This window comes from Carassius carassius, chromosome 8 (assembly GCF_963082965.1).
Source record: "Carassius carassius chromosome 8, fCarCar2.1, whole genome shotgun sequence".
NCBI lineage: Eukaryota > Metazoa > Chordata > Actinopteri > Cypriniformes > Cyprinidae > Carassius > Carassius carassius.
In genome coordinates, this window is record NC_081762.1 from 17,040,585 (window position 1) to 17,068,169 (window position 27,585).

At 36.5% G+C, this 27,585-nt stretch overlaps 1 protein-coding gene across 1 annotated transcript; it reads right to left on the reverse strand.

Moving 5' to 3' along the window:
- On the reverse strand, positions 1-27,527 carry nxph1 (neurexophilin 1). The gene is made up of 2 exons (XM_059556460.1): positions 26,995-27,527; positions 1-1,926 (listed from the first exon to the last, which is right to left on the reverse strand). Exons 1-2 carry the CDS (start codon positions 27,046-27,048, stop codon positions 1,162-1,164), a joined length of 819 nt encoding a protein of 272 aa, XP_059412443.1. The 5' UTR covers positions 27,049-27,527; the 3' UTR covers positions 1-1,161.
- Between the last annotated feature and the right edge of the window lie 58 nt (positions 27,528-27,585).

Consider the following 27,585-nt stretch of genomic DNA (forward strand, 5'->3'; position numbering starts at 1 on the left):
TGATAAAACTTTCAGTATTTTATTCATTTGTACATCTCCACCCCTTGTTCCCCTGAAAGTAAACATGATCATACAGATGATAAGTACTTCTAATATATATTTTTGACAGTTTTACAGCCCCTGTACAAGAACATGGATTTCATGGAGTTCACATCTACATCAGCAACATCAGTTTCTTTGTCCAAAGAACCGAGAACAAGCATATATGGGATTGGGAGCTGAGAGAGAGAGAGTGTAGGGTTTTGGGTTAACAGACAATGGCATATACAGAAGCAGCTCCATCAGGATCAACTATGTACAATACAAACCATTCATACAAATTAGGCTCTAGATATAGAATTCATTACATTACAGTGTATTATAAGTGACAATGAGCAAGCCCCTCCAATCATTCCTGGATCTCATTAAACTACAGGACACAGCTCAGGCCGAACAATCCGCAATTATTACAGGACAGCTTCATTGTAATAGGTAGAAAACATGCCTGTAGTTAAGGCCTGCTCATAGCCAGCATAACAAAGGCATTCTCCTCATCCTTGGGCCTTTGGGCTGGGAGGAATAACTCAAGAACATGTAGGGACTCACGGGCTGTTTAAAAGTTTGTCGGTGGAGGGAACATTGAGATTCTGATCGCGAATAATTCTCCTGCGACATCGCTTCTGAGCGAACTACCAGCTAAAAGAAAAAGTCCTACTGTATCTACACCTTCGTGGCCTTTTGGCAGTTCTTATAAACATGTACATACTTGTACAAATCAACTAATTAAACGAATATTCTGAAAATCAAACACTTCCACAATTCTAAATTAAAACAGAACATTACAAGACAAACTGAGAGTTTACATGGTCATACAAGAAACACTCCAGTGGTAAAATAATATTCTAAGAACATTAAAAGATATAAACAATAAGTTAACAACAATATGTGCTTTAACTTAAAGGATACCAAGTGAGTAAACAAAATCACTGTTATGCCCTCAAATGAAAGTTTTATGTAGTACTCGTGCAAATAGCCAAATTTTTCTCTTTTCAAGTCGATTTAATAAATCCGGGCCATGATCGCATGGTATGGGTGGGGGAACATGTATTTGTTGTGGATGGGGAGAGAGCTCCATCCTTTGCCTCTCGTTGTCCTTCGTGTGAGTGACGTCAACGGCTACGTTCAGCCAGAAGGGAAGTAAGGAGTATCGCTGTGGTAGTTATAATCTGGGCAGACTTTCTGCACAAGCTTGTAGTCGGTGCTGTAGAAGGAGATGTAAATGCAAATGACTTTGAAGGGCTTCGAGCAGAGCCAGGATACGTGGCTTTGCGTCTGCTCCTGGTAACATGTCTTGGATGGGTCGAAGTTGCAGAGCGTGTTCTTGGAGCCCCTCTCCACCTTCTCATACTCAATGCGGCAGTTGAAGGACTTGGAATCCTTGGAGTCAATGACCGACTGCTGGGCTGTCAAGTCAAACTCCACGATTTTGCTGGGTGGGACAAGGCTGACAGACACGTTGCCCTGGCCCGTGGAGTTATGGCGGAAGAAGACGCTGAAGGTGCCATTGCCGTGATCGACGATCTTTCCAGTGATCAGGAGGTTGAGCTTGACTGTTTTGATGTTGGAGTGGAAATCTCCCCAGCCGAACATTTTCTTGAACTTGCCTGTCTTGACCATTGGCCGCCGTTTGGCTCGAGGCCTGGAGTCCTGCAGGTCCGTGGTATTCCTCAGCCAGTCCCACAGATCCTGCTCTGAGTAAGGCTCCGGAGTGTCATAGTGCAGGTCCAGGGCTGTTGCGTTTTCCTTCCCATGGAGAGTCTGTGATAGAAGCCGACTGATGGACAAGTCCTTACTGCTTTCTGTCCATATATGCTTTAGTGTTGACTTGGGGCTCCCTGATTTGAGCAGCTCCGACTTCCCCGGGATAGAACCGAGGGCACTTGAAACCTAAGAAAGCAAGATGGAGAAGAAGTTATTGAGCCATCTTAACCTTAAAGAGCTACATAAGATGCATAATGCAAAGCAAGTGAGCATTTCATCCAGTGCCGCTTGACAGGAAAAAGGAATTAAATGGATAGTACTCTTGATTCGGGAGATATTGACCCCTCACCCCCTCACAATCATGTAGTCTCCTACTCAACAGACAGATCAAATAGATTAGGATGAGAGGGGGAAAAAGATAATCGATTGAGCCTGCAAGCTTCAATTTGCAAGGTGTTAGCTGACAGGTGCTGTCTGGGAAATGGAATGAAGCGTGGCGAATGAGAAAAAGAATACAACAATCAAACTCGCCACGTTGTGAGTTCAGGGAGTGGATCTCCGCCGGCCCTTCCTGATAATACCGGTGACTATTCTTTGAGTAAAGAGCAGACTATTAACCAGCCAGTGCTCCTTGAATTGATGATTGATGAACCACTGGGTTCTCTCCATTTAGTGCAGATGAGTGGAATTAGGTCCATACAGGGCCTGGTGGAGTGCTGTGACATTGATTGCCTGATTTCTACTGTAAGACCTGACAGCAGATCCGTCTTGCAGTGGTTTTTGCATCTCGAGGGCTACCCTTGGGATCGATAGTTAGAAAATAAGGTCTCGCTACCAATCTGCCCGACTCTTCATACAGAATTGCCTCAGCATGTGCGAGAGCGAGGGCGATGCGAGTCCATTTTAAACACAGCGCTGGGTGGGAGCAGGGCCACGTGGCTCATTTAAGGCACAACTCAACATGCACCTGACAAGCACCGACACTAGTGATGAAGAACCCTGGGAAGAGAGTTCAAATATGTTTCCAATGAAATTAGCGATCATTACTCTTCCTCATGTGTTAAGTAAGAGGCCTTGCCCTGTACTAAAAGAGAGTAATATGTTTTGCGCTCTGGGATCATGATTAAAGAAATAGCTATTATTTATTAATGGCTAATTGCTGAAGGGGCAATACAAACATTCCAAGGCTGAGCAAGTTTCAAGGAGCTATTTGTGTGAAGTTCACTGCAGCCTGACCGACTGGGAGGGCACTTGCATTGATAAATGGATCTTTATACTACTTGTTTTAGCAAAATATTGAGGGAAAAACATGTTTTCATGTTTATGTATTCATCATTCCAATAGATTATAGTGTAATGCAATAAAGCACTTGCAAAACATTTTAACAAGTGTCCTGGGTTATGTAACATTCAGTCAATATATAGTCAGCTAGTCACAATCATATTAATATTACAATAATAATGTAATTTTTATTTAATTTAAAATGTAAATTTAATTGGTTTGTATTATTTTATTTTTTTAAATGTTTTATGTTCTTTATTTTCTTATTTTATATTTATTCCTTTTTTTCTTTTTTTTTATTTATTCTATGACATTCATTCAGTATGTTTTCTGTAATGCATTCAGCTAAAAACAAACAGTGGCAAACTCTTTGCCTATGGCTAATCTGTATCTGTCCACCTTTGGCGACCTTAAAAAGCTCACACGTGGACAGCACAAACAGTGAAACACTGGCCAGGAGTTCTCCTGGGCATAAAGCCTGCACACATAGCTGATGTCTGAACTCATGCCTTGGTCTGTCCAGTCGGTCTTGCCATGATGGGCTTGGATCCAGCCCGACTGCTGGAGCTTTACGGAGCCAGCTGCAGTGCTCACCTGAGGCAACAGTGCATCTGGTAAACACATTTGGGGGGAGTCACGGCCAAGCCCTTCCCACCTCACCCACTGACAGCCGGCCAGCCAGGCACAAACAGCTGGGCTCCCCCAGGGCCTGTGCTGCATCAGGTCAGCAAGAGCAGCATGTGTGCACCAATCATGTGCCTGCTGTGAGTCTTAATGAGTCTGCCTGCTTTAAGAGCTTCAAGGCTGACAGATCAGATCATATTGGTTACATTCTTAATCCCAACAACAAGCTGTACAACATCAAACATTATAAATATTAAAAGGCTTTTACACTTCAAACTGTGTTCATTCCAACAATACAGGATTCAGGACATGCTGTTCATCAACACAGAGAGTGTGTGAAATCAAATTTTGAAATGCAAATGGCTATTCTGGACTATTTTTAATTTAACACACATCTGAAAACATGAAAGCCATGATGGGACAAACAAAAACCAATGCAAGACACGATACAACAGCCTAAGATGTCCATATGAATATTATTAATATCAGGGATGATTTTAAATATCTAACATTTTAAAGATGGCTTTATTGTGCAAATATTCAAACAAGTAAAGCATGGCATCTATAATATAATATAATATAATATGGTTTATTATGTCATATATAATTGTTAAAAAATATGAGAAAACAATACATAATTTTCACACTATATTGTTCAAAGAAATGTGAGGGCAAATTTAATTCAGCAACTAATAATGTTTTTTAGAACTATGAACAGTCACTGTTGTGCCAGTAAATAACAGAAAAGTACACACTGCAACATGGCGAGGCAACAATGTATTTAAACTTGAAATACATGCTCCAAGTCTGCAATGCAGTACCAACTAATGGCAAGAATCAGACCCTGCTTGCCTAACATAAGCCAGAGCTACATTTGGTCCTAATTAATGATAGCAGATTAAATGGAATAATCACACAGGCTAATTCTGAAAATGCAATTATGTTATTGCCGCACATTTGTGTTTCTGTTTGAATGTTAATTTGCACTAATTAAGGTATTAATATGCATCAATAAGTCAACTGCAGTGTTAGCCAGCATATTATTGACACATTGATTACATCGCCAAGGCTGTTTACTTAGTAAGTGAAACATTACAATGTGTAAAAAAATCCTTTCTGCAGGTGTCCATATCCTTAAAACTGTCCCGTTAAAAGGAAAATCATAATCAACCTTGGCTTCGGAGGGTACCTTTTAAAGAGAAATGATCAAGATCAAGAAAGAAAAATGTTATATGATATAAAAAAAAATGGAAGTGTGTGTGTGTGTGTGTGTGTGTGTGTGTGTGTATATATATATATATATATATATATATATATATATATATATATATACTCAAATTTTCCATACTAATGTCTGCATTATGGAGGGTAAGTACTCTTGCTGTTCGAGGTAACTTCCTTTCATAGTCGTATTGTCTCTTTGACAGAGCTAGCGTAAGAAACAGCAGGTGGACTATAGGTCACCCGATAATGACCATTTTTATAATAGCTTTTTTAAAACAACGGTAGTAAGAGAATGAGCAAAGGGAGCAGATAAAGCCCGGAGTAGAGGAAAACATAGTCTCAACTATGACCCTGAGACCACATTTCACCACTTACCTTTACACTACAGAAATACACTAAACGCGAAGTGAGGGGAGAATTACAAAAACACATCGGCCTGAAATAAACGTTGCAGAGAAAACACGGTCCTTATCAATAAAACCGCTAAGTCGAGGCCAAAACCTCCACAGTGCAAAACAATATGCCATAAAAATGTTCAGCGGATCATTCCGGTGCCTCACTTTAACAACCTCCCAAACAACGTTTACAGCCTGGGAGATGAGATAAAACGGTGCATATCTTCTTCCTCCTCGGCAATTCACTGCCATCCACAACCTAGACACTTAAACAAGGCACCTCATGCTGCGGCTGTCCTGAGAGAAATGAAAAAGAAAGGCAAAAATTAAGATGGATTTCAACTAAATCCACTTCTGCTAACAAAGCACTTGCAGGCTTTGCTAGCCCCCCTTTCCTCAACTGCCTGCTGCATGCGTTTGGTTTGTAGGAGTGTGAGGCATTGCACAGGCCTATTAGCGGCATAACTAAGCACTGTGCTTTAGGATGGGCCGCTGGGGCAGAGGCACGTTTGCTGCAAGAATTGGACAGCTGCTAAGCAGCCATGGAATATCAGGCTGTGACCATGCACTAGAACTACCTAATGGTGTCATAAGAAGACCATTAGACGCACCATTAAAGCAGGCTGTCATGCTCGTTGTGTATTGCCAGTGTGTGTTTGTAACAATGGCCATGGACTCCCCAGATACAGTCAAGTAGGTATTGAACCCCAGACACAGTCAAGTAGGTATTTCACATCATCTGAGATGCCCGGTGTGAAAAGCATTTCCTGCATTTACGAATGTAATTATGATAGAACCAAATGAGAATATTAAAACACATGTCTGTTTCGGCATCACAGGAACTCATTTGAAAACAATGGCAGCAGAATGTGATCATCAGTCTAGGAGTCTTTATACAAAACGTGTTCTTGCATTTAAAACACAAGGTGCTTCACTGAGTTGTAAACAACATGTTTTTGAAAGTTTAACAGCATTTAAATGTTCTGCTATAGTGTGGATTTACATTGGTAAACTATTTAAGTGCAGCATAAACAGGAGCATTAAATGTGTATGGTGTGAAAAAAATGGCAGGACTAAAAATGTGTTTAGTATAATTTGACAATCAAACGTTTATTAAGTCTAACATGTTTACACAGAAAAACAATGGAAAGCAGTGCAGTAGAGTAGAATGCAAAAATGTGTTCGGTGTGAATGATTGGTGTGATGATTCTTCTGCACAATCTGACTTTGCTGCAGCCTGGAATTGAACTACTGGTTTCGTCTGGTCAGAGGAGAACTGGCCCCCCAACTGAGCCTGGTTTCTCCCAAGGTTTTTTTTCTCCATTCTGTCACCGATGGAGTTTCGGTTCCTTGCCGCTGTCGCCTCTGGCTTGCTTAGTTGGGGACACTTCATCTACAGCGATATCGTTGACCTGATTGCAAATAATTGCACAGACACTATTTAACTGAACAGAGATGACAACTGAATCCATGATGAAGTGCCTTTAACTATCATTTTTGCATTATTGACACTGTTTTCCTAATGAATGTTGTACAGTTGCTTTGACGCAATGTATTTTGTTTAAAGCGCTATATAAATAAAGGTGACTTTGACTTTGAATGCAGTCAGTTTTCAGATTCATTTTAGGTAAACATGCTGTGTGAGCAAAACCGGTTTCAGATTTAGTCACATTACTCAAATGATATGCTCAACTCTCAGTTAAAAATAATTAAAAAGCATTCGAAGCTGCTGTCCGCTGATTCATATTTGACTAATTATCTTGGTCTTTGTAGGCTTGTGTCATTAACTGTGCGAAGACTTTTATTTAATTTCTTGTCATTTTTTGGTCACTAGAGGTGAAATTCACCAAATGCGAGAACAAAAAGGGCACTTGTTCATACAGGTGCAACTAAAACAATCAACTGTATGTAGGCTATTGTAAAAAAATTGAGACTCACACCTGCTATTAAATAGTGACTGGGTGAATGCAGTCATTTAACAGCATAATAGCTACACTGCTGCACATGCAGTAACATACTACGTAACTCTAACAAGGCTATTTAGAATCTTAAAATGATACATATTAGTATGATTAAAGTGAACTAGGCTCTAATTTTAATAAAGTTCACCAGATCATGTATTAAAAAATATTTCACATGCAAAAACTGGACATTGAAATTCGTTAATGTATGATTTTTTTAGAGGTCATGACATGGTAATTTTTTTATTTTTACATGTTTCTTGAGATTCACTTATAATGTTAATTACGTTTTTGAGGAAAAAACAAATATGCAGAAATAATTATTTTCAACTCTCATTCTGACCCTCTGTCTGAAATGATTGGTTTCTTAAAGGGGCGGCTAATTTAAGGCTTGCCAGTAAACAACGACTGTTAGGACTGCTTAACATTGCATAGGAAACAGTATCAACGGCCGCTGGCTTCTGCACATGAGAGTTTTGAAAACATTATTTACATAAAACCGTCATTTACAGACAATGCATGTAGCTTCTTTCAGATCCAAAATACTTGTCTGTTTCATCTTTAAGGAAAAGTTTCATTGCAAACTCTCCATCACACTATGCATTATTTACAAAACAATCTTTAGACAAATGTATGAACAAATAAATAATTCTCTGAAGCTATCCGGAATGCCATTAAAAAGAAATAATTGACTTATTTCTGGTGCTGAGGTCTTTTTTTAAGTTTGTACAGAGACACAAATGAGTTATTTAAACTGGACACATCAAAGCGAACACTCTTTGACTCTTCCATTTGTCCTGTTGTCACGAGTAACTCAAGTGCATGGATTTAATATTTCACAAATTGAACAGGCATCTGTATACTCTATCCACTGTAGACAGCGACAGTGATTATAATGGCTTCTATTTAGATTTGACAACAACATGACGCTCGCATCCAGTGTAGACAGTGTCATCCGTCAAGTGACTGAACCCCTAGTGGGCGGGGCCTATGGTGTGATTATTTATAATTATTCTTGCTGTGGAGGCAAAATGTCTTATCCAAAGTGCACACACACACAGCAGTGAACACCCACACACACACCATGAACACGCACCCAGAGCAGTGGACAACCATTTATGCTGCGGCGCCCAGGGAGCAGTTGGGGGTTCGGTGCCTTGCTCAAGGGCACCTCAGTCGTGGTATTACAGGACCGAGACTCAAACCCACAACCTTAGGGTTAGGAGTCAAACTCTCTAACCATTATGCCATGACTTCCCAGGGCCCAGAGGCTGAGAGGGGCGCACAACGATGTCCACTAGGGAGCCGACTGAGATCGTCAGCTAAATCCCCCTCTCCTCCTTTGATGGACCCCATAGACCAATTCAGTATTTGCAAACAGTGATGACGTTTTTTTTGTGGGCGGAGCTTATCTGGTGGCTTTATTTTCACTATTTCCAGATTCTATCTCACAATTCTGATAAGGAAAAACAACTTGTCATTCTGTCTTTTCCCCTCAGCTCGGAAACAGTTTATAGAGTTTATATCCCTGACTTGGCTTTTTTTTTTTGAGTTGACAAACTTGCTATCATTGAGTTAATACAAAGACCTCTTATATGTCAATAGATCAAAGCAAAAGTGATTTCTCATGTTATGACTCCTTTAAGGGACTCTTTAGAGTGTGAAATTGATTTAAATTAGTCCCTGTCAGTTGACATCGATGTCACAGCTTAAGACAGACACTCAGCAGCAGAATCGAGCACCCATGAACCACCGTTTACTAACATTATACAAATATGAAAAAGGCTACAAAACCATGGTTCCTTTAAAACAGTACCCCAAAATGTAACAGTGAAAGTCCAACATCATCTCAATACTATTCCCAAGGAGGAACCCACAGTTCTCTTCCTGAGCAATGCAGATTTTGTTGAGCCAACTCCGCTGCTGAGCGCTGATATTTACTGTGGAAATCTTGAGACTAATGTGGCCTGAGGCTCCATAAATCAAAGCAGGCTTCCCTTTGTCAGCATCGCAGATGGCCCCGCCGCCCAATCACCCCAATTAAGAGCCGAGAAAGCGAGAGAGAAGAACACAGACGCAGCAAGACGCAGAGAGGAAAAGTGAGCGTGTGAGAAGAGAGCAAGAGGAAGAGAGGGCACCTGTCCCGCTGTCATATTTGGGGGGCCTCCTCTGATCAGTGATTCGGGGCCTTCCTCTTAGCCACTTCAGCGCAGAATTAATGATGGCAAACAAAAGCCAGCGCATCGCTCCTCACAGCTATTTGTGGGAGACTTCTCTCTCTACTCCTTTCCCTCTGAACTAATCCACAATGTCACACTTAATGAGATTTTAGGTTGGAATAATAAACTGAAGCTGTGCTGCTCTTCTTCAAATGATTTCTTCTACTCCTATTCTTTATTTATTTTCCTTTTTTGCAGACCTGGATCTATACCATGCCATTAGACACCTGTGCTAGTTACATCTGCAGCAGAAAGATAAATTGAAAGGGGCTGCATAAATGCCATATACTTTTTATAGTTTGTTACATCATTAATCTGTATAAATGATTAATATGGTGTTCAAGAAAAAATTAAGTTTCAATTTAGTTCCACTATTTGGATGAATGCTGCTGTATGTTTATTCATGTGTGTGTCTGTTAAATTAGTTTATAACTAATATGGTGACAAAAGTAATTGAATATCAATTTAGTTTCAATATAACATGCCGTATGTTTATATGTATGTGTGTTTTACTAGAAGGACTCAGGTTGTTTCCTGGACCAGTGTTTAAATTGGAATTAATTTCATAGTAGTATTAATTAAAAATCATACTGGGGCTAACAATAAAAAATGGCTTGGACCGACAAACTCAAAAGGTCTAGAAACTATTTTTACTGCAAGTAAATTTGACCATGAATGGCAAATAATTCATTGATTTAAATGTGAAATTTAGACAGAACGTCTGAAATAGTGGTTTCTTCTGATATGTACAATATAATTAATAATAATAATAATAATAATAAAAATCATCAGTCCCATCCATCTAGTTTTTGTCCAGTCAATTTTGTAGTGAAATCCAGTACACAAAGTTTATTATAAACCTCCAAAATCCAATTTTAACCCTTACACAAACACATAATCCATATATATATATATATATACTGTATATATATATATATATATATATATATATATATATATGTATATATATACTGTATATATATGTATATATATATAATGTTTTTTATTTGTTATTATATGTGGAATACAATAGCAATTCCTGAATGAAAACTGTATGTTTCTTTTTTTCTGTGATCATTAACTTTGTTTAAAAGACCAAACAAATGTATTAACACATTTCAAGTGCAAACACACAAAGAAAAAAATATCCTACTATCTCTCCGAGAGAAATAAGAGGCTTCACATTTCAGAAAATGTTAGGGGTTTGTGCAGTGCCAAGTGTATTTATACATGTGTGTTTTGTTCTTTCGGGTGAAGTGGTAGGAGGGTTCAAGAGTCAGGTAAAGAAGAGTGCTCTCCAGGGAGGCTGCCATTATAATGCACGCTCGTCGCTCAAAATCAAATTAAGCCTGTAATCCAATAAACTGCCATTTCTGCTGCAAGTGACCTCACAGGACCTCATTTCAAATCCGTGACAAGCTTTAATCAATATGATTTAGTGGTTGAGGACACAAATAATTCAGCTGAGGAGAAACGAAGCACTGTTCTGCCACTGTCTCCTCACTGGAAATCTGCAGTGCTGTTTTATAGACGGCCTGTGGTGTGTTACAGTGACACATTGATTTGCGGATGCAATGTGATGAGAAAGACAGGGGCTGCTATTATGAGACCCCCTCAAGGAGCATTTAACTGAAAGTCAGAGATCAATATGCTCATGTCCATCGGAGCGGGCCATTGACAGGACTACTTACGGGTTACAGTATCTGCCATTGCCACTTTAACCTGCCAATGGGCTCTTTGCTTCCTGATAAAAACAGCCTGGTTTCATCTCACTCTCATCTGTTTGGTGACAGGTAAACCAGAAGCAATCATATCTAGATAATGCTATACTGGCTTCTCTGATAGAAGGCTGATGCTTTATTTGCCCATGTAAACATTATGAATACACAATGCAATCACTGATGTTTGAGCTGGATTTGAACAATTTTTCAGGGTTTATGTATTTATTTATTTATTTTTATTTTTTTTGTACTGTGCACTGAACAATATGATTAAAATTGAAATGAAGAGCAAACAACAAGATGTGTATTTGAGCCTAAATTCCCCTGTCACTTTGATTTGTGCCATTTCATTCAGGGGAAATATACAAGGAATGCAAATATAAATTTATATTTTCTATGTTTCTTAATATTAAGCCTAAAATTTGTGGTAACGTCACAATCGATGAGGATTGTCTTTAAACACAAGAAATTTAAAGTGTACCTGAAGTATACAGTACTTGCAATAGTTCCACTTAAGCACAGTTAAATATGCTTAAATGTATCTGTACTTGGACTTCAGCACTTCTGCAAAATTAAAGTGCATCAAGCACAAAATATATTGTTCCAATTTAGTAAACTTTTAGTATATAAGTTTAGTATAACAAAAGTAGAGTTATGATATATTTCAAATACTTTTTAGTACATTTATATTTCAGTAGGGCATGCTTAATATGGCTGCAAAGGCCAGACAGTTAATGGTATTTGACAATTAATTGCAAAAACACTTGTATAATCTTAAAGGAGTTTAGTTTGCAACAATGACCCTTAGACTGTCAATTAAGATGTGATTACATACCTATAGGGACATGGTGATAAAAAAATGAGATGTGGATTTCTATATTTTTATGCAATTGGAGCAATTATTACAACTTTATAGCTATATTCATAAAATAAATAAAACCAGCTTTTTACTCTGGAATACTCCATTCCAAGCAATCATGGCATTCTGCAGTAAAACATTTCCTAATATTCATATTTCCCATTACAAAAATGAATTCAATGCCAAAGTTACAGTCTCAGAAATGACATCGGCATATTCCAAACATGGACAATGTGCATCTGCAAAACACCTACCAAGAATAGACGGACATTCTACAGGATGCTACAACTGAATTACATCAGAAATTATATCAGTATCACTGCAGCCCTGTCTGCAGTTTGAAAGCATCTTGAGTCTAACATCAGTGCAAGAAAAGTTATATTGCATTAGGAACCATGTTCCACGCTATTTCCTGCAGGGTTTGCATCTGGAGAAATCCTGCGGATGCTTCAACCCACAACGTCTGCTGTCAGCTTGTAAAACATGGTGGGGGATCTGTAATGATACGAGCAACCATTTCACGACAGTGATTAGATCCAAAGATTGCTGTGCATGCTCTTAAAATGCCTAAGGAATATGAGGCGCTCTTATAAGACCAGGTGCACCCTGTTGTGCAAACACCATTTTCACATAACATTCCCATATTCTAGGAAGATAATACTCACATATTCTCAAAAGGTAGAATTGAATGCCTTCCAATGGACCTTTTTTTGCATTTTCATGATTCATAGAAGCTGAATTCATTTTAGTTATGTAAACTTTTATTGTGAACAGAAACTACAAGAAACATTGTGGTGAATGGAACCTACAACAAATATAGCATGTATATATATATATATATATATATATATATATATATTTTTTTTTTTTTTTTTTTTTTTTTTTTTTATGCCAAGGACAAAACACAAAGTATAGTGTCATAAATGTAGTTTATATCTTTGCTAGATCTGCAATGTTAATAACTGTGGAAACGCATCATCACTATCTGTGAAAAGTGTTCATCACTATATCTAAATATCAGTAAGCTTTTACTGGAAGTTCTGGAGCATAAAGTGCCAGGAAGACTTTATCCCTCTAAGAACTAACTTCTCTTATTGATTAATGACTCAATATCTCAGCGCACAGTTCAGTGCTTGTATGATACCTACAAAGAAGACTAAAGCGGCCCTTAAGGCAAAGGATGGACTTACTTCTTATTAGGTCCTTGATCCTGATATATTACTCAGTGTCTTGGTTATAGTTTATCAGTGCCCTGAGGTTAAAACATGGAAATGAGGGCCAAGACAGGACAACTTTCCTTTCAATTCTGGTCAATTGTAAAACGGTCAGTTAATGTAATTTTATGTTAGTTTTAAACCGACTACAGAACATGATGTAATCAAAACCAGATCTTCAAGAATATCTCTGCATGCTTTATTTAATTGCTGGTACAACTATCATCATTTTAATTAAGTTGAACATAACAGATTACTTGAGTGTCTGCATTTGACTTTTGAAAAGAGAATGAGAGACAGTGTTCTCCAGAAACATGAATATTTCATTCATCCCATAAAAGAAGGGAGGAACATAAAGGAAAATTCACAATGTGTTTGGTTTAAGAGAAGGAATCATCTACAAAGGCACTCATGAACACTCATAAACACTTTAGCAATTTCACACTGGAAGAGCCTTTCCAAAAAAAAAAACTCCCCTAATGAAATTTAAGCAATGAATCCTGAGACAGCCAGGCTTATCACTTCCCTTCAATTACCCTCCACCAAATTGCTTTCCATTCAAGGCATGTTGCCCGATTGCACTTTCTTAAACAGAGCACAGTCTAAAGTTCATTTTCAACAGCATGAAGACTGGCTCTGGAGTTCCTGACTGCGTATGAGCCCGGGTTCATAGACACTAAGGGCATGAAATGCTTCATATTAAAACGTCCTGAAATACAAGATACATGAAAGGCTGTGGGCTAAACAAAGCCAGGCACAGACAAACTGTATGCATATATAGTTTGACTCCTGTTTCTCAGAAGCAGCTGACATGGTATATGGTTAACAGACACTTCATGCACAGATGCATCATGCACTTCAGCTTTACTGAAAGCCAACTTGAAAGGAATTAACATCATATCGATGCGTTACCTTTTGCCTTTTGGTAATATAATATAATATAATATAATATAATATAATATAATATAATATAATATAATATAATATAATATAATATAATATAATATAATATAATGTTTATATTAATTAATGTTTCAGTTTACATTTACATTTTATTTAGGATTGCAAAGGGGCAGAATATATATATATTTTTCTATATTATTATTATTTTTATTTTTTTAAGGAAATGTCTCTTTGCAACCCTAATCATATTATCATATAATATCATAAAAGTTAGTTTCTAGTTCCTGAGTTTGTGCAAATAAAACCAGTACTGCTGCATTTAGATCCACTTTATTCATCAATATTTACACCCAGCTGTGACAATAATAAAATATGTTAATATAACTTTTTATATAATTATAAAAAATAAATTGGAAAAATAATAATTTTCATGTTTTATATTATAACAGATAGTATTACAAATAACTAAGAATATTTTGTCTCTAATGAAAATGCATTTTCTTCAGTCAAAATGTTGAGAAGGAAGGATAAAAGAATAGTAGAAAATGCCCATAAGAATCATTAATAATTACAAAGAATAATCAGTATATACCTAGTGTCAAATATCTTCTTAATACTCACAAAACTGTCAATTTGTTGCTCTCTGCCTTTCTGCTAATATATTCTTGAATTAATGCATAATAAAGGAAATATTACTTAAAAAAGTATAAGTTCAAGAAGTTTTGAAAAATTGATCCATCTCAGCATAAATAAACATAATATATTATGATTAAAAAATATTTAATATAATTATGTGTCTGAACCTTGACAGGATGTGCAGCAAACAGATACTTCCCATGATGCACCACAGAATGAGGAATCCATAAATGGCCAGATTACTTTCTGGGTTATTTAGAGCTGTGTTTCTATGATTCATATTCTCTCTCTCACAGACACAAACACAAACAGATGGAGGAGAAGAAAGCGAGAGAGTGTGTGCAGTGTGTGTGTGATTGAGAATGCAGGAGAGAGGGGAAGCAGAAAAGATTAATTCAAAATGACTTGCTTTTGCGATGGTGCAAGAAAGCAGCAGCATTACAAATGAAAGTGGATTTTGTATGCTAGATTTAACCTTAAATGGTTTCGCCACGCGTCGCTATCATCTCTGACAATTTCACAGCGAGGGTCAACGCCTAGTCTCCTTTCTCCCAACAGGAAATTTTATTCTCCATAGACAAATTTTCCTCATGTACATGTCCTTAATAGCACTTCGCAGGTGACCCCTATTCCTCACGCCCTACTCTACGATAACAGAGAGAAAATGCATCTAGAACCAGAGTATATTGTGCACTTAAAGGGACAGTTCACCCAAAAATGAAATTTCTGTCAATGTTTCCAGACACTCACCATTCAAAACCTAAATGACTTCCATTCTTCTGCATCAAAAGAAAAAGATACATTGAAAAAAATTGGCAAGTGTTTGTTTGTTTTTTGTTTTTTCTTTGTTTTTTTTTTTCCTACACTAAAAGTCAATGGGGTGTAATGTTGTTTTGGACACCATTGTCTTTAATTGCATTTGTAAAAAAAAACATTGCATTGATCTGAAACTCCATAATTTGTTTCATAAGGTGATATAATTTTCATTTTAGGGGGAACCAACCAACCTTTTTAGACTCTGATTCATATGATTTCTCATATACTGCAATGTAGCACCTACAATACATTGTGAAAGCATGTTAAAGTAGAGGAGACGCAACCTCACAGAACATTACAGTTGAATTAGGCTATGAATATAAAGTTGATGTGAAAGAAAAAATTGTTTTTAATAAAATCATACCAGATATTGTTTCTCTCACCTATCTTATTTTTGCTGTTGTCTATGTTATTCCCTGTGGTGGTGGTTATAACATGTTTACAAGCTCTTAATATATTTGTGTGTGCGTGCATGTGTGTGTCTGTGTTAAGTGGAGATTATGAGACTAAATTCAGAAACCTCCTTCTGGGTTATACACTACTCTGATTACTATGTATTCCTTGCTGAGACTCACTGTCCCGTTGCTCTAATGCACTTTCACAGACTAATAACACATCAAAGTAAAGCCCTGAAGATACTCAGAAACGTAGAGTGTGCCGTTCTCCATTTCCTATACCAGAGGACATCTTCGGATTCTCAGTGTATTTGTCTATGAGCATGTACCTGCATTTATGATCAAGCACATTTGTGCAGTTTTCCTAATCTAAAATAATGTTGTTGTTGTTTTTTTTGTTGTAGTTTTTTTAAGAAATGTTGATGCTTTTATGGTAGATACAATGTTCGTAACATCCATGTTATAGTTAAATGTACAGACATACATTTATTTTCTCTTTCTCTCTGTCTGTCTTACAGATACATACACATACTGTATGGTTTCATTGATATTAGTAATAAATGTTTAACTTCAAATCAGCATATTAGAATTTATTTTTATTTTTGGAAAATTATCACATTTTTGATAGAGCATAAGTGTAAATACATTTCATTCTCATCTGAACTAAAGACAGATTTGCAAAAAAGTAAATTTACTCAGAAAATAATATGTAAATAAGGCAGTTTACAAACAAAATAGTGTTAAAAATAAACACCTTAAATTAACCAGGGAGCTTTTAGTTTAATAGTCTAAGCAATTACTTGGAAACTTTGAATAGTTTTCACATTTCTGCAGGCAAGCAGGAAAAGGAAGAGTGGTGGAGGGGTGAAAATGGCAGAATAATGTCAATTTAATAAGTGCTGATCAAAAAAGTTACCAAATTAGTTACCAAATCATAGGGCATTTCTCTAAATAAAATAGATATGATGATAAAAATAAATTGAAATTAAAGTTAAATAATAGTTAAATAATCAATATGATAAATGTGACCTAGGACCACAAAACCAGTCATCAGGGTATTAGGGTTGTAAGATTTATGCATCATCTGAAAGCTTTCCACTGATGTATGATTTGTTAGGATAGGACAATATTTTGCTCAGATATAGATATTTGAAAATCTGGAATCTGAGGATGCAAAAAAATAAAATAAAAAATAAAATAAATTACAATAATGAGAAAATCCCCATAAAAAGTTGTCCAAATGAAGTTCTTAGCAATGCATACTACTAATCAAAAATAGAGTTATGATATATTTACGGTAGCAAATTAACAAAATATCTTCATGGAACGTTATCTTTATTAATATCCTAATGATTTTTGGCATTTCAAGAAAAATCTATAATTTTGACCTATACAATGGATTGTTGGCTATTGCTACAAATATACCCGTGCAACTTAAAGACTGGTTTTGTGGTCCAGGATCACAAATCATCATGTCTAGATCAAAGCAAAATATGGCAACCCAAAGTCCCATGGCCTAATCAAAAACACCTGAGTAAAAACTGCAACTCAGTACCAGAGATGTGTGTTCACTTAAATATACCAACATGAGCTAAAGGCATAATCTGAGTCTAAAGCTACTGTAATACTGATTTTGAAACATGTGTTTCATCTATTGTCTGTTTCTACTATAATTCAGAAAAGCAGGAGTCTTAAAACAATATAAAGACAATTGAAGAAGTCAGTGAGCCTCAAATGATCCAAAACTAATTTAAACAACTGTCTGAAATTTGATTTCGCATCACACCATGTGGTCTCGAAACGCTGTCACAAAGACAATTACATTTTAACACAGGCTAGCGTCATCTACATTTGCAGAAATAATGCCTTTTCCAGTAGAATCAAATTAAATCAAACTAAATAGAACTGAATGACACTGAATGATATTCAGCCAAACGAGGGAGTAACACATATCATAACACACTGGATGTTGAGGTGTGAGCAGTGCTGTCAGTCAACGCTCTCTCTCTCTCTCTCACACACACACACACACACACACACACATCGCGCTCTGCAGCCACGTCCCTCAGGAGCAGTGTAAAGAGAATCGTGCTTACCTGTCTGTCTGTGGCTGAGTGGCTGCTGCTATGGGGCCAGGCTAATGTTTTAAGTAATGGCTTTTGAGAGCTGACAGATCGCTGGTGTTCGGGCTGCTCTGGGAGAACAGAGCACATCCATCACCTCGCCAAAATGCGCCCACCCTTCAGTCACTATCACAAGGCACCGCTATTAGCTTTACAAAACCTGGGAAATACTTTGACAGAAATGATACTCTCACATGTCAATTAATTACAAGGATTTTTCTCTGTCTAATTAAGACGATGGCTGGAGGATTGTGGGCATTACAGGTGGAATCTTGCCATTCCAGATCAGCAATGCAAGAAAAAGAAATAAAAGCTTCAGGAAGTTAAGAAAATGTTCTTAAAATATAAAACATTTTTGAACTATGAAGCTTCATCAAAAGCTGTTTTCTTCCTTTACCGTGTCAAGTGTCATGTATTTTTCTTGTGTCTTTGTCGCGTATCTGAATATTTAGCAAGTTTAGAAGTTTTTTTATTATTATTATTACTTTTTTAATATATAGTTTACATACTAGAACAAATGTTCAGGGGAAAAAAGATTTGAATTGACCTAGTGTTTATCACAGCTGGAATTAATTAAAAAATATAATAATAATACTAATAATAATAATAATAATAATAGATAACATTTAGGCTTTTTTAACTTTTTTGTGTTTTTAAATGAATATGTAAACAAATAAATAATAATAAGGTTAATAAAAACATTAAGCAATTGTGAAAATGAATGAATGAATGTATAAATGAAAGATCTGCTATTCAATAATTATAAAAGGTACACTAATAATAAGAGCACTTACTAAAAAATAAATCAATGAATTAATGAATGAATTATATTCAATAAATATTCAATCATTATAAAAACACCAATAACATGCAAATAATTAATAAATAAATAAATCGTGGAAATAAATACCACAAATTAATTGATAAATAATAATAATACAAATAATAATAATAATAGGCTAATGGTGGTGGTTGAGGAGATTCCGCCTTCTATGTAAAGCCCAGAAAAGCACTATATAAATGTAAGGAATTATTATTATTATTATTAGTATTATTATTATTCATAAATAAATGAAACAATTATGAAAATAAATAAGTCAATAAATACAATTTTATAATAATAAAAATACATTTAATTAAATAATAAATATACCTTTTAACCATTCTGGAAACAAACAGACATATTTTTGCCATCTGTGCACTCTTTCAATGGTCTCTTTCTTTTCCACTATCTCTCTCTCTTTCTCTCTCTCTCTTTCTCTCTCACTATTTCTCTCTCTCTCTCTCTCTCTCTCTCTCTCTCTCTCTTTTTTGCCTTTCACATAGAACAGCCAGATTTTGAATGAGTAGTGTCAATCCCAGAATAAACTGAAGTGTACAGTACAGGTAGCTGTAGAATGAAAAGTGATGAGAACAGAGAATTTGAGCATAAAATAAAAGAAGCTGGATTTTTCTAAATAAATAAATAATTAAATAATCAAACAAATAAATAAATGTTTCTAAACAGAATGAATCTTAGCTAGACACGTTTAAAACTTTCAGTCAGGAGGCCTCAGCCCCAGAATCTACTGTATTGCCTCCATGCTCATGCTCAAATCTTATACATATCTTCTCTTTTTTCCTTTCAGTGATTTTTCTCGACACGTCACATTGGCTGCTTGCCCACACAGGCTGAGGAATAATTGTGACTCTGAAAATCAATAGAAGTGAAATCCAGCAGGTCTCAGTCATGTAATGCAATACTGTTATTCACTGCAGGAGGAGTGATAAGCGCTCTGATTGGTCTGTTCCTCTGGTTAGCAGTCATGATGCGTTCTCATGCACCTGCCACGCACAATCCTTCTCATCTCATCCCGTTTTACTTTCTCTCTCCACCGAATTCTACAATTAAGAATAAGGATTGTTGTGTAAAAAATATATATATTACCTATTGATTGATAGCGTTAAAATAAGTAAAACGAATTCCCAAAGCAGAAATGTAACTGTTGCTCAGTAAAATAATCTAGACAGACACACACACACACACACACACACAAACAGACTGCAGTTAGTTAGCATATGCAGTAGAGTGATGAGCCACCTAATGCAAATCAGCTGAACCTGACACAGAGTGTAGCTTTGTGTCAAGATTATTGTATTTATTTCTATATAGTACAGAAACTGCATCCACATGCCAGCTAATTAACTTCAATAATTACACAAAGGCAACATAAGCAACTGTTATGTCCAAACTAAATCTTCTCTTGAATTTGAATTAGCTTAAGCTGTAGCACTGCAGATCTTTCCTGTGACACAATGTGTGTTGACAGGTTGTGATGACTGTGTTGAACATCAATTCAGATTAAAGATTCATGGATGATAGGATTGTTCAAAAACACCACACAAAGATCATTTGGTTGTAGACTTAATTTTGTTTGGTTGTTTGAAAGGTTTACTAATTTTCAAAACACTGAGGTTAAATAATTGTACATTTAAATATATATGTATATACATATATAAATAATTATCTTGTGCTCACCAAGACTGCATTTATTTAATCAAAAGAGTAAATACAGTAATATTGGGAAATATTATAGCAAATTAAAAAATAATCTATTTTAATATATTGTAAATGTAATTTATTTCTTTGATGGCAAAGCTGCATTTTCAGCAGCCATTACACTCCAGTCTTCAGTGTCACATGATCCTTCATATTCAGATCTGCTTAAGAAACATTTCTTATTATTATAAATTTTGAAACCAGCTGTGCGTGTAATGTCTCCTTGCTCAATAACAATATAAAATAAATAAAAACATTAATTGGCTTCACTACAGAAAACGAAAGAGATTTCCTCACTTAGAGGAAGAAGTTGGAGCACATGTGAACGAAAAACTAAGGAGAATTGGCGCAAAAAGCATGCAACAATGTTCAGAATGCATTAATGAAAAGGAACACTTACACACCAAATATGTCAATAAAATGCTCTGTTTTTATCTCATAGACACTCATTCTACCCTCAAAAGCATCTTGAACTTGTGACAGTGCTCCACCTGTAGGCAAAAACAGGTAATTCCTTTCAAAGACAGTAATTGTCCACAAATAAAACCAGCATATAATGAGTACTGGTTGTCATCTTACAACAAAAACGGTCATTTTATCATCTGATATGCAATCACAGGAGGAGAAAGATACCGTCTGCAGCTGAGCTGTTGTTCCTGCTTTACTGTTCATAAATCACCCAGAAGCAACACACTTATATACAGTAATAAGTAAACATCTCTTGTTTTGCCATACTTCAGTTCAGCGGCATTCTTTCAGAAATCGTGGCAGACGTGCATCCAAACACAGTCTGGAAGAGCTGTTGGTGTAATCCATGACTATTGTTGTCTGACTGACGTTTATGGCTCAGAGATTTCTTTCATCTCTCTAATTCCAGCCTCTTTAATGCATGAAAGAAACTTCAGAGACCCACAGCATTTTAAGATAGAAGGGAGGTAGGCTGGGGTTATCTGGTCCTTCCTGCCTCTCCGCGGGCTTTGCATGGAGTATTTAGAAATGTTTCTTTCAGCAGACCACACAGCTCCGTGGGGATGCGATTGGGGAGGATGCTTCTATATATAGAGAGAAGGGAAAACAGCCCACTGAGGTTCAGGTCAGTCTGGGGTATAATTTTCCAGATCCAATGCCCTTCTGAGGTTGCGTCTAAAGCTGACCTCTGACCTGTGTGGGTGACTGAAATTCAGGAGCAGTTTGTGGAGAGAAGAACGGAGACTGTGGTAATAAATCAAACCAACCTTGTCCTGTCTCCACCCCGTGATGTGTCCTTAGCTTGACACTGTGTGTGTGTGTCTGTGTGTGTGTTTTTGTGGAGGGTCAGAAGAGGAACTGGTTTAAAAGTAAAATGTGCTAAAGCCTGTGCAGGGCCATAGACAGGTCAGGATAGACACTTAAAAGGCATGACTGTGGACAAATAAAGAGCACTCTAGTGCTAATTAACAAAGACATGACTGCATTTTGAATGGATGTTAGTGGAAGAGAGGTGGAAGTATGATAGAGAAACTGCTGGGAGGAAAAAGCTTATCAAATAACGAATAGACAGCCATTAAACATTACCCTTTGTTTGATCGTTTTTAGAGCTTATACCAAAAAACGTTGCTGTTTTATAAGAGAAGTCACAGGTGGTGTTGTGAATGGGAGAACTCATTTTATGGCCCTTCACATTCATTTCTATGGTATCTGCAAACAGTTATTGACTCTCGTACAACTCTAGGCTATTGGTTATCAATGAACACAAGATGCATGGCTATTTACAACTTCCTGTAAATAGCCATGCAACCGTAACACTTTCTTCAGTGGAACTGCTTTTCTTCAAAACAGAGCAGCTTTTCTCCAAAAAGAGCTATAGATGCTGGTATCACCCCATAATAATAATAATAATAATAATAATAATAATAATAATAATGTATATTCTTTTAATCATATCATTATTATTTGTGTGTGTGTGTGTCTGTGTGTATGTGTGTGTGTATAAATATATATACACACATAAAAATATAAAATATACGTTTTACTTTATATTTACTAAGTTTTATATTTTTTTATATTTTTTTGAGGATTTGTTCCTTTTCTTGGTGTTTGAATTGAATTGGCCACGCCTCACAAAAAGTTACACTGGATGCCCTTGGCACAGGTTTAAAACACTTGCTGAATTAAGGTCACCTTCAGACATCAATCCTACAAAGACAATTCATCATTCACCGGCCCACACAGGCATAACTACACACCCTCAAGAGTCAAAGGTCATTCCAAATCACATTCTGACTGCCAAAGGGGTCAGTAATGCAGTGTTGGTTGCATTCCATTGCACGTTCAGCTCATCTCAGCTGTGATTACGGCTCAATGTCCTCAGAAAATCCTGTTTCTCCAATTATCTGGTGCAGAACTGCTGATGTTACCATTTACCTACAGAGGTGTATTAACATAATGCAGATATCCTTAACTGCAATACGGAGGCACTTCATGAAACTCATAGAGTTGGGATAAATGGACTGTGGCACTGATGTGAACACATGTCTATTAAACAGCGGATATGAGTGTGTGCGCCATGGGAGGAGGGTAGATTACATTGCTTTGCACACTAAGTATACAGCCCTGGGCTCCCTCTCTCTCTAACAGACCATACTCCTCTTCATCACCTCAGAGCTCAACATCACTCAGCCTTAACACACTTCACTGACACTAACTCACCACCCAAAAATCAAAGCCTATCCTGAAGGGGAAACATTCACAAATATATATATAAACAGACACACATTCCTTATTTCAGATTCAACCGAGGACTCAATTTTAATGCATTTTAATGCAACAAACTAGAACAGAGAAGCTGCGTTCGTAAGATAGGTCACACTTCAGTCGAGTGCTAACGTAATGTTTTATCATAACAGGACAATCTTGATTGTATCGCTTAAGTTCTTATTAATTTAAGGCCCTCGAGAGGGTGATTAAAGGCCATTTTTGTTTAACCCGTTTAAAGAGACTGACAGGCAGTGTGTCAAAACGTCTCCGTTGGGACCCAGGGCAGGTGACTAACGGGTTTTCTAGTGTCTTCTGAAGCATAGGTGAGGTTTAATAGACTAAGAGCTGAGGATTTTTACTTGAACTATTTCACAGCGTCTCTCTGCCAATCATTAGACACAAGAGGTTTAGCTCAGACCTTGAACATAGCTTTCCTCTGGAGTCATAAATGGAGTGGATGTAGTTGGCTGAGCAGCTTCTACAACACACTCATCGGGGTTAAAAACCGCTGAGCCGACTGAGAAGCGTTCCATCCTCAAGTGTATTAATAACAAGGTACATCTGCGCGGCTTGTGAAGATAATGAATCTGTACATCTATACAGTTCCAGAGGACAATGTATATATATATATGCAGTTGTCCTAGAAATTTAAAGTGCACTTAGAAGAGCATGTCTGGACATTTCACGTGTGTACTTTACAAAAGCTGCAACTTCTTTCTAGGCAATGTGGTGTTTTAAATATATACCGCCCAATCGGTGCAATGCTGGATGCTTAAAATGTGATCACTGTTTCAGACTGTGCTAATCAACTGACATGTTTCATTGAGATGCATGTAATTTTAAAGGAAAAGGAATGTAAAATCATACACTAGAAATGGTTATTTACTGCAAGTTACTTGACCAAATATGCTCCAGAAAATATATTATATAAAAAAAATGTAGTTTTACTGTAACATACTGTAAAAATGTAGTAAAAGTATGAACTACCTTATAATTTGCAGAGTAAATTAATTTAATATTTAAAGCAACTAGTTTTAAGTATAAATCACCTTTATAGTACTATGTCATTATTTAGAAACTTCGTTTTTTTTTCAATTACATACAGTGTAGTACTGTGTGTCGTTTAATTAATATACACTGCCTTATTTTATGGTCATGTGTGTTACTCTGATAGGGTTTCGTGTTTGTGTTGTGTTATTAATTGCTGGAGAGACCAATTATTTATCTTTAAATTATCACGTGACATTAAGATATACAGATGGGACCTTAAGTGCTCATCTGTATTATTGTTATTAACAGAAGCAAACGAATTTTAACTTAAACAGTTTAGCACATTATATAATTCTAAACGCACCTTTATGTAGTTAAGAACTATAATATGTCGTATGTCCCGGCAACAGCTGTTTTACGGTAATGCATGCATATTATTAATATATATATATATATATATATATATATATATATATATATATATATATATATATATATATATATATATATATATATATATATATATATATATTTGTTTTTATTTTATTTTTATCAGGAAAAAAATAAATCTAAAGGATAGCGAAAAATACTAGGCTAATAAAAGCAATGTGTTTGTACAGACACATGTAAAGACGGTCTGGTGTCGTTCGCTCACACACAGCCGCGCTGTTCTGCTGTTATCAGGGTCAGGACGAACTGACAAACACATGAGGCTTAAACATGAAATACAGCAGCCAAGTTCAACACTAATACTCGAAGCTGCGGACAGGCCGATGGAAATCCACAGCCACGGGCTTCAATTCTCTCTTAAACTGTAACATTTTAGGCCATCAAGTTATTATGCATAATGATTTAGAGAATTATTCTAAAATTCCGTTATGGAAAAGGACAACAGAACAAAGGATCATGTATTCCTGTACACAAAACGCAAGAGAATATACGTAGTCTTTATGAACATGTATACACACGTTGTGTGTGCATGGCCTGTAAAACACAGTTGAGGTAAATACACCATAAAGGTAGCTAATTAATGTTAATTAAGTTTTTTTTTTTTTATTATTTTTATAAAGAGTCAAGATATAGATATGCTGTACAAAGCAGAGTGAGTGTGAATGCTAAGCGCTGGAGGCCGGGCTGCGCTGTCCATGGTCCTGAACTGCCTTTAGAACACGACTCGCACTTCACAAAATTATGTGTGTGTTACTGTTGTTTGGTCTCTATAAAATACAACACGAAGGAAAGTATAAGAAAAACACACGGAGACAATCTTTTGTCATCTGATCAAACAATCTGATCAAATGAAAAATAAATGCGCTTTTCAAACATGCCTGTAGCATATTTAAAAAGAAAAAACTCGTTTTTAAATAGCAAATGTTTAGTTTTAAATCTCATTTGTAAATGTTCAGAAAAAAATACAATGAAGCTTAAATGACATTCAGTTTGTTAAAATAATAACTGTACTGAAATAAATCTGCTGGACATACTAATAATAACTAAAAATGTCGTGTAACCAGTTTTAAAATGACTAAATTTATACAGCACACTGACCAGGACAAAAGTTATGTGTACGTTATGAGAAGAATTGCAGTTAATGTATTGCTTTACAGCTGAAATTTAAGAAACAACTCAGTCTTTTGTGTTAAACAGGCCATTCTGACGAAAAATAAACAAATTAGAGCGGCACAGGTGTACAAATATTTTAAAACAACATAAATTGATACTTTTTTTTCTTTTCAGATGCAGATGCTCAAATTATATTTTCTTAATATAAGTGATGTTAAAAACTCTTTCATTTTCTTTTTTTTTTTTTTACTTGTGTGTACATCTGTGTGTGCGCTCACGGTAGGCTATCTCTAAAACATTTAAAATAGGAAAAACATAACATATGAATGTTTAAAATATAAATATTTATTTAATAGGCATATTTTACAAAACTAAAAAAAAACACAACACTAAGTATTAAACAAATGCAAGATTAAAATGAAAAGCACATATGTAGCGGTTTTAATTTACATACATTTAAAATGTAACATAAGATTATCAAATGTAATTGTGTGGTCACAGTACATCCTTTAATTACGTCGTAGTCTATTCTCCTTTCTTGATTTATTTTCAATAAAGTAATTAGCCAATTTGTAGAATGTAGCTTGAGACATGGCTTGAGTGTGTAGTGAATAGTGGAAATCAAAGAGACTCTCATCAGGGTGCAGGGCTGTTACTGACGCTTCGTTTACGCAGCTATTTTCATTTGTTTTGGCGCCCCCGTGAGGCCGGACAGAGAAACGCAACTCTCGCAACTGGATGTCGATACCAGAAACAGAGAAAGGTTTTGTCTGCGCTTTTTGAAATAGAATCATTTTATTTAGTAAACTCACGCCGTCCGAAAATTTTTATACACAACTTAAAACGCGTTTAAAAGTCTCAAAATTACAAAAATAAAGGCATAAAAGTTTATTTTTCACGACCCTCAAACCATAGTTATAAAGTGAAGAGCATCGCATCCTGCTACAACACTCCTGTCATTCCGAAGTGCCACGGTTTCACCTGATTCTCATTTAGACATACGAGCATATTTTACATGTAAATGAGTAATACAAGTAAAAATGAGAGACACTTACCAGGTAGACAGCCGGAGTGAGGAGAAACACGGCACACCAACACGTCGCCCGCATCCTCCCTTATCTCAAACTTCCACTAATTTCCCTGCGCTGTTTCTTTTGACTGTAAGGAACATAGATCCACTTGGTATCCGCTTTAGACCTTTAGCCTAGGCAAAAATGACACTATAGACCCCATGACCACAGAATAGGCTTTAAACTTGGACACAGATAAGGGAGGGAGAGCAAATGAACGGTTACACAGGCATTAATCCAGTCAAGGAGTGAAGCACAGTCATATTTCATTAAGATGTCATGGGAGATGGTCGCTGGTCTTGCTGCCTGGAGTGACTGCGGCGTAAGTCCTCTTAGAAAGAAGGACAGAGGCTTTTCACGCGCGCGCTGTCACTCAGCGGTGCCTTTATATCGCGCGCTGGGAGCCACGCGCGCCGTACAACATCCGGAGAGAAGCTCAGAGGGGGTGGGACGAGAAGAGAGTGGTAAAAAAGATTAGAGAACAGGACGAGATTGGTCCGAGAGACGCCGGGATCACACGATAGCGACGACTTAAAAGAGACTGGCAGCCCACCAGAGAAGCTTTTTGTGTGTTTT

Excerpts from the sequence above, each read along its gene's own strand:
- nxph1 (XM_059556460.1), bottom strand. The coding sequence starts at position 27,048 with ATGCGGGCGACGTGTTGGTGTGCCGTGTTTCTCCTCACTCCGGCTGTC. Across the intron at positions 1,927-26,994 it reads TCACTCCGGCTGTCTACCTG|GTTTCAAGTGCCCTCGGTTC; the intron begins GTAAGTGTCTCT and ends TTGCTTTCTTAG.